This window comes from Trachemys scripta, chromosome 3 (assembly GCF_013100865.1).
Source record: "Trachemys scripta elegans isolate TJP31775 chromosome 3, CAS_Tse_1.0, whole genome shotgun sequence".
Taxonomy (NCBI): Eukaryota; Metazoa; Chordata; order Testudines; family Emydidae; genus Trachemys; species Trachemys scripta.
In genome coordinates, this window is record NC_048300.1 from 147,995,604 (window position 1) to 148,004,757 (window position 9,154).

A 9,154-nucleotide genomic window follows, 5' to 3' on the forward strand; every position below is an offset into this window, starting at 1 on the left:
TTTTTAGCTCACGAAGAATTAGAGAGCTGATCAATCAAAATGTGTCACACAAATGCTGTCCCATAAGTGAGCCAAAATCTCTCTGGCCTATGCAGCCACCACATCTACTCCTTCTTCCAAGTTATAATCAGCATCCCATGCTACACTAGGCATTCATGGCTGTCCTTTCTCATGGATCATATCTTTTATTCCACCCAGCCTTCTTACCAAATACAGCATTTGGAATCTTAGGAATTATTGAACTGTCTTGATATAAGAGACCCCATGTGGGTGTGGGTTTTATCTGGCTGATTGGATGTCAGTCAGTAGGAGATACATTTTAAAAGTCCAGAATCTTTCATAAACAGGGAGACAAAAAGAGGGCACATCAGGCTCAAAATTCACACATTAAGAAAAATGGACCTAGGATTGACCAGAGGAAAATGGAGATGGGACTTCTTGCAACACAATGCTAACGTACACTTTCACAGAGGGTACCGGGAGGGGAGAGGGGGGAGGGGAAGAGAAGAGGACTCTTCATGGCAAAATAGTAAGAAGAAGATGAGGCCTGACCCACTTCTCAGTAAATGGAGATGGGAGACATACTGTACTTCCTGGTATTACCTTCACTTTAAAAATCTATTCCAAACAATGGCCCAGAACACTGTCTTTTCTACTGCGGTCATGCAAGGTTCATAATTCCTTCGGGTTACACACCCATGTGAGGGAACGAACAGGATGCAGCTCATCTGCACAGTTGTTCAGGTCCAGGACTCTCAGTAACTCTTTCCTGAGGAATGTTTTTTGTTCTTTTTTTCCCCACAGAGTGAGGAGCAGTTCTGCTTTTTGTGGCAACCCAATGTTTCCCCTGGATAGGTCATCTGCTGTGGAGCCAGCATCTGCAGCCTTATGGAGCTTACATAGCTCATAAAGCTGAAGATATAACATGTGGGATCATGCCCATACTAAGCTGGATCAGGCCCAAAGAGACTGAAATGAAGGTAAGTTAAAGTCACTTGTATTTATTCCCTGGATGTGTAAATAATAAGAACATTCATCACAAAACATCTTGAAAATTCATTCTGTAGCTCTCCAGCAAAAACATTGCCCATGGAAAACCATAGGGAAGAGGGCGAATGAAGCATTGTTGTCTGCTCCTTCTCTTCCACCATCAGAGGTAATAAATTATATGAAGGCACTTTTTAATTATTGTGGTATTACTGTTGGTGTGCCACTATTTAAGTTGGATGAATATTTAACATATAATTACACTATACATCCTAGTAATGAAAACAAATTTTCCCAGGTTTGTGCATTCATGCTTATGTATAGTTTGCTCCCAGCACAATACATCCATGGCAGATTGATGCTGAAATGCCTCTACATTTTTATTGTTATATAGAAGAAAAAAATCTCTTTCTTGTATTTAGCTGAAAGTTATATGACAGGTCATAGAGATTCCATTGTTTTCCTCCTCAGGTCTCAATAGAATTGAGTTTTGCATAAATTTGCATTGCTTTACAAATGCAGACCCTGAACCTGGACGTGGACATGGACTGGAACAAGCACAGCCCTGTATCTGCACACAGCTCCAGGGGACTGCCACATGTAGTTCATTGTATACCCTGAAGTACAGATAAGACACAATTCCAACATCAACTTCTGATTGCTGACACAACAATATCTGTATCACTTTAACATAAGGCAACACCACAGCTAATCCAAACACTGTCCCTCCCTAGAGGTCTAGGTCTAATTTTTCTTCAAAATTAGAAAAAAGGAAACAAGAACTTCAACAAGTAAAATAGCAATGAGAAGGGGAGAAAGAAATAAAATAATATTTACCAGATTTTGTGACTAGTTCATCAGAGAAATGATACAGCCAAAGAGTTGGAGAAGTGCATAATGTCTAATTCCAAAACATATTAGGCCATATCATGCCATCAATGTATAATCAGAATGGGGAGTTCTCCTTAAAATATCAGTGGCATGATATTTGACATTTAACCAATGTAATTAGCTACAGAAATCACTACTCAATAGACATTTGAGAAAAATATTCAACTAACAAACATGTTTGGAGAACAAAGCAGAAAGAACAGAATTCCTGGTAAAATTACCACTGGCCAGAAATGAGAGGTTCAGTGTGCAAAAGAGGGCCCAGGGCTGGGGTAAGAGGTGTAGGATCCGGGAAGGAGTTTGGGTGCGGGAGGGGGCTCAGGGATGGGGTAGGGGGTTAGGGCATGGGAGGGAGTTCGGGGTGCAGGCTCCAGTCGGCGCTTACCTCAGGCAACAGCCTAGGAAGTGGCCAGCATATCCCTCTGACTTCTAGGAACAGGGGCAGCCGTGGTGGCTCTGTGTGCTGCCCCCACAGCTCCCAGTGGCCATGGTTCCTGGTCACTGGGAGCTACAGAACTGGCGCTTGGGGCGGGGACAGCACACGGATCCCCCCCGCCCCATGCGTAGGAGCAGGAGGGACATGTCGCCACTACTGGGAGCTGTGCAGAGCCAGGTAGGGAGCCTGCCAGCCCTGCGCCAACCAGACTTTCAATGGCCCAGTCAACAGTACTGACCAGAGCCACCAGGGTCCCTTTTCAACCGGGCGTTCTGGTCAAAAACCGGACACCTGGCAACCCGACTGCCATATCACAAGCAAGTTAATATGGAATAGAATATTTACACCTCAACAGATTAAACAAGGTTAAATATATATACACATACACACAAATAATTGCATCATACCCATAATTATATCAAAGGGCAAAGCTTTCCCCCCTCCTCTAACTCTAGCTGCTCATCAGAAAGACAACTACACACAAACACACACACTCTCTCTCTTACACTTCTTAAATTCATAGAGATTATGGAGAGATTTCCAAATATTTCTGGTAAAGACAGTCAGATATGTAACCCATATATAAAAATAGATATAGGGAATGTTTTCAAAAGGCACAAATGACATTTAGGCACTTGTGGGAGTTAGTTGCTTTTGAAAAATCTCCTCCACAGTAACTTCATGTGTTGGATTATATTTATTGTCACTGATAATCATTAAATCAGTACTCAATAATCACCTTAACAAAAACAAGTAAATAATATGTCATGAAGACAGTTTTGAGCAATATTCAGCTATAATGTTGGAAGCACTTACAGTAGTGTACCAAGCAAACAACAGTTCACTGTATTTCTGCACAAGCTGATAAAAAAGAATCAGCATTCTAGGGGCTCTGAGAAAACACTTTTAGAAAAATTAGAGTGTTTTTAATGTATTTGTATGTTAAATATTAGCACAAACACAAATGACTATGTGGTGTGATATGAAGATTTTACCAGCATGAGTTTATGAGGCCAGCCTCGTTACTCACAATTGGTATTGGACATTCTGATTTTATCAATGTTCATATTTGAACTATTCCTAAACCATTAAAAGTCGAAGATTGTGCCTTTCGAAAGGCAATTTTCCCTAGACTTACAATACAGGTTTTAGATTTTATCTAGGACCTCTATGTCATAAAGTACTAATAAAATGCACACAGGTAATCTGTAAGTGAAGAAACATGTAAATTGTGGGTCTGATCTGGCAAACCCTTATTACCCACTATAATCCTATTTAAGTGACTGTCTCTACCCAATAACAAACACTAAATCCAGCAGTAGATGGTCACAGGGTGGTGCCCTTTCTGTGTAAAATTACAAAACTCTAGGAATGAAACACAAATAACAGAACTCATTGATTTCTAAATTTTAACTTACTATACTTGTTCCTCAATAGCTAGCTCCCCTTACTCCTTTATTTACAATGGCAAAAGTTTTTCCATTAAAATTTGACAATATTACAGATTAAACCCTGATCTAAAGTCCTTCTGCATGGAGAAACTCCATGAGAGTTCCACTGCAGGACTGGTTCCTGATTAGCTAATGCCACTTATAAATAATACAACAGAGGGTCCTGTGGCACCTTTGAGACTAACAGAAGTATTGGGAGCATAAGCTTTCGTGGGTAAGAACCTCACTTCTTCAGATGCACTTCTTGCATCTGAAGAAGTGAGGTTCTTACCCACTTCTTGCATCTGAAGAAGTGAGGTTCTTACCCACGAAAGCTTATGCTCCCAATACTTCTGTTAGTCTCAAAGATGCCACAGGACCCTCTGTTGCTTTTTTACAGATTCAGACTAACACGGCTACCCCTCTGATACTTATAAATAATACACTCCTCCCCCCAACCTACCAAACTTCTAATTCTAAAAATTAAGAAAACTGAAAATTTGAGGTTATGCCATCTTGCAGATCAGAGTGATATTTACATCCAGAGTTATATTCTCCTGAAAATAAGGTTTAACAATTTATAGCCCCTAACTATAACAGCAATAATAGACTCTGCTGTAATGTAGATATGCATTAACAAAGCTCAAAAATGGCATCTCAACAAGCAAATAACTTGTTATACATTTTTTCCAAAAGATGTCATTTTTAACATTACAATATCTGTGTAGAAAATTTGCCAAGATTAAGTTATGTTTGATCAGATGGTTGCAAAAGTTGCATCTGAAATACTGAGAATTGTATATATTCTTTAAATTGTGTATATTCTTTTAATCTCAATAGATAAAAATAATTTATACAGAAAAATTGCCTCCAAAGTAATCAGCTCTTTGCCAAATTTTCACCCAATGGAGCTTCAAATGGCCAAGATAAAAAGCTCTTTAAAATGGGAGTTGTAATAGAAACATTGACAAATCCTTAAACTAGTGGTACTACTAGGTGCTTCTATAATACAAGAGTGTTTCCAAGATGCTTCACACAGCTTTGATCAGATAAAAAGATACTATGTTGGCATTTCCAGCTGCCAAAATTGCCATTTGTAATTAAAAACTAAAATTGGCACTCATTCTATGCAGGCAATCTTCTAAAGGCATCTGGCAATATTCCTTGTTTACAGTGTTGCTGTGTCATGACTTCACTCTGTTTGGAAATTTATTTTTTTATAGGTTTAATACTGTCAATTTTATTTTCATCTTGGATATTATTTAATAATTATCATTATGCTCTCAAATTAAACAGAAGAGTACCAAAGTATGATTTCTTGGTATTTACATCATGACTGCAATAAGAAGTGTCCTAACAAGTATTTAAGTGATTTTCAGAGTATTGATAAATTACTGTCTATGCCAGAATATGATCTAGGGTAAGAGATTCCTATTAAAACACAAATAGCAAAGTGTACCCAATAAATGACCAAAAATAACGAAAGTTCAGTCTACAATAGTAGATTTTCATAATGAACTATTTAGATGGGAATAAGTATTTCTACTTAGTTGACAGCAATCTTTAACTAAATGAAATGTCACTTCAAACCTGTTTCTGTTGTTTTTTGTCTATAGCAATTTTGGTCTACTAAGTAAATCTATCCCTGAAGCACCTCATTAATCACAGTGCAGTGGTTCTTGGCAAGATATTCTATATGGCTATAAAAACTATTAAAGTAGGATTTGGGGATTCCCATGCTGGTGATCATTACTTGATCATAGGTTACCAAAGACAGCTTTTAACAAATAGTTGCTTTATTACTGAAAGTGTTACAACTGACATTTGCTCACTATACATAATCATCTTTTCAGTGAAATTACTGGAACTACTGTTCAAAGAATAGTAACCTTGCATCTGCTCTATACTGTGCAGTATGTTAGTTTTCTATGATTAAACATAGTGACCCATCCTCATACACCATTTATCATATCAAAGATCAATTTTCTGTACTTTTACAAATGTAAAGCACTTTTACAAATGTAAAGCACAATATTTTAAGAAAAAAACATTTATTTGACTGGTCTTAACATCAGTCATACTTCATCTGTCTTACTGCAGCTTTCTGGGGTTAGGAACATGGTGTATTGCAATGACTTCTTCACAAACTCTGTCTTTAGACTGAATGATCTTTGGTGTAGGGACATGTATTTGGATGCTGCCAGAGAACATAATAATAAAAGAGGACTAATATTGAACGAACTTGTTTTGGAAACCCCTGGGGATACTTTAAAGTGGTTGCTTAAGGTAGGGTGTTAAAGCCTACCTCACATAAGCAACACCCTGTCTTAAGGAGCCAATTCAAGATACACCTGAATTCTCTTTGAAGGATAATGCCTAGAATCACAAGAAACATTTTAGTCACATCCTCTACTAAACCCATGTACACTGTGCACGCATCCAAAACAGAAGAGTAACTTGCTAATACAAGATGCATAGGGAAATGACATTAACATTCAAGGGACAAGATAAATTATGTCTACATAACAAGATAACAGTTTACTAAGTGGTTTCTTAATAATGCCCAACTATAAGAGAAATAGCAAGGAACTTCTCGGAAGTCGCAAATGAATTTATCATGATCATTACTAATAGGAATTAGTTTGGAATTCATCCTAAATATTGAATATTTCAATAAAAATAACAGTAACACTATGTCCATTAACTACTGGTGCTATGGAACTCAACTGGAAATACAGATGCAATTTGCATGAATATTAAATGAGTTCATAATGATCAAAGCTATTACTTATAATACATAATGCATTCATAATGATGGGATCAACGCATTGCAGGATGCAAATGAGAAAATGGGTAATAATAATTAAATGGAGTAAACATCTCAAACTACATCATTTCTGGTTTGTAAGAATCAAATACTCGGATATTTAAGTACAGGGGTAATATTAAAGAGAACTGACTAGAGCGTGGTTCATGCGTAGCTCATGAACCATCTCTGCATCCTAGCCTTTTACAATCGCCCCACTGTCCTTTTCAAGTTATTGCAGCCAAGAATTCCAATTCGCAAGCAATAGATGCAACCGCATCTGTGAACAGATGCTCGGTGCTTCCTGCCTCTAACACGAACAGACACCTGCAGAATTACATTTTCAGAACAGACTGAAAACGGTCGAAAAGCTGTGTACCAACTCACTGCCTTCCTTCCCTCCAGTAACTCTGCTTTTTATTTAGTTTCTGGGAAGAAGCACGTACAGAAGTATCTAAAAATAACCAACGGGACAGAACTGTAATAAAAGCCTGGCTACACGAGCGAGTGAATGGACGCGGTGGGAAAACAGTAGTAAAACCCTTTAACCAGGGAAAGGTTTTAAAGGCCCGAAGGGAAAAGTAAACATTTGCTTCCCAATGAATTCCTCGTTGGACGTTTTCCGCTTCATGGTCAGGTCTAGGCTGTCTCTCTTTTCCCACCTTCCCACAACGCCACGAGCGAGCCCAGACCAGCCTTTGCATGCCTGCTGGCTGCCGGGGCCAACCGTTCGAGTGCAAAGAGCACGGGGCTGGCCCAGGCAGCCCTGCCGCAGCGCGGTCCCTTGCAGAAGTGACAGCCAACACGTGGGCCTTTCCCAGAGGGCCGAGCGCTTCCCACGGCACAGCCGGCTGGCAGAGCCCCTATCTCCCATGGCAGTGACTCCCTTCGCCGGCTGCTGTCACCGCGTTTACGCGGAGTGGTGGGGGCTACAGCGTGCACAGACCACCCCAAACGCTGACGTTTCTGAGTCACTTTTTGGCGGGTTTTTGGGGAGCGCCACTCCCTCTCTCCCGCCCGCCACTGGGGGCTGTCACCGGCTAACAAGCCCCGCTCTCCACCTGGACTCCCACCCCAGGAGAAACGCTGCGGGCGAACCACAGCCGGCTTTCCTTGCGCTCTTAGGAGATGCCCAACTTAAGGAGCCGGGGCGGGGCCGTGCCACAGTTCATGCCTCCTTGCTGCTCCGCGCCTCACCCCACACCCCCTGCCGGGCTGAGCCGGCGCCTGGCTCCCGGGGACAGGTGCGGGCTGGCGCGCCGGGCGGGCTCCATCCCGGCGGGCGGGCGGGCTGCGGCAGGGGCGGGGGGCAGTACTCACACGAACGCGTGGTAGATGAACGCCCAGCTGCGGGGTCTCTCCAGTACGTTGTACAGATAGTTTTGCAGCCTCCGGTACTTGACGTTCCTCCGGCAGCTCTGGCTGCTGTTGTACGACAGCGGCTTCCCCAGCAGACTCATCCGGGCTCCCCCTTGCTTCCCCCGCCGGGTCTCCCGCGAGCCGCCGCGGCCGATGGCGCTGCCGGTGCCCAGCAGGAGCAAGCCGTCCCCTCTGGGGGCCGAGTTCATGAGCACCCTGCTGCGGCCGGACTCCACATCCTTCATGCCGCTGCCCGCGCGGCTGCTCTTCATCCAGAGCCCGGCGGAGCTGCCCTCGTCTCCTCCGCTGTGCTTGCGGGGCATGGCATCACCACGGGCGCTGAAAGCGGGGCAAGAGCAGCACCGGAACAGGGCGCGGGCAGCCGCCGTGCGATCAGCTTCCCCGGGGGCGGGAGGGAAGCGGCCTGCGGAGCAGGGGAGAAGGCAGAAGAGAGAAAGGGGCACAGTGTCCAAACGATTCCCCGGGCGGAGGGAAACAAAGCGGAGCGGGAAAGGGGGAGCCGTGTGGGCCACTTTGTGCGAGCAGGGTCCTTTCTGCTGAGCTTCTGGCAGGAAAGGAGCCCAGCGGTCCCCAAAACACCCCGACTCGCCCCTTGAGTCCCAAGGCAAAAGGCAGGACTCCTGAGCAGCTCCCCAAGCCTGGTGGTGCCCGCACCTTCCCGTAAAAGGCAGGAATGGTTTCCTCTGCCCCTTCAGCCTTCTTTTTTTAAAAAGAACTTTGAAATAATATGGGCTCTCAGCAGCCCAGATAACTCAATATGTTAGCGAGCGAGCCGGCGAAAAGGGGATCAAGAAGTAAAGTGGAAACGCACCGTGGGAGAAGCTCTCTTAGTTATTGGGATGTAGGGAAGTGAGGAAAAAAATAAAGCCAGGACAGCTTTAGGGGGGAAATTAACATAGAAGGCTCCTGCCCTTGGTTTGGCCAGTACATTTTGCTGTCACGGGCACATCAGTCGACCAAACAAGCTGTTGCTCTAATTCCAAATGCATGAGAAAGTCAGCAAGTAATTGTACATCCCTTGAAAAATTGCTCTAAAGTGTGACCACTTTTCAGTGGTAAACAACATGCCCAGTGACAATAGTGATGAAAACAGTAAACAGCTGATTACACGCAGCTCCTGGAGATTATATGCACTGTCGGGAAATGTCCATTTAAGTCGCGAAAGTAATAAAACAGCTGAAGTCTCACTAGCAGCAACTCCTGTGAGAATATGGAGGAGAGATC

General features: G+C 43.0%; 1 protein-coding gene across 1 annotated transcript in view; it reads right to left on the minus strand.

Annotated features, from left to right (window-relative positions):
* Positions 1-8,646, minus strand: part of KCNQ5 (potassium voltage-gated channel subfamily Q member 5) — a 519,022-nt gene extending 510,376 nt beyond the window's left edge. Inside the window, exon 1 of the mRNA XM_034766208.1 lies at positions 7,871-8,646. Within this exon, the coding sequence (XP_034622099.1) occupies positions 7,871-8,232 (362 nt within the window). The 5' untranslated portion in view covers positions 8,233-8,646. The remainder of the gene's footprint in view (positions 1-7,870) is intronic.
* Positions 8,647-9,154: the final 508 nt, after the last annotated feature.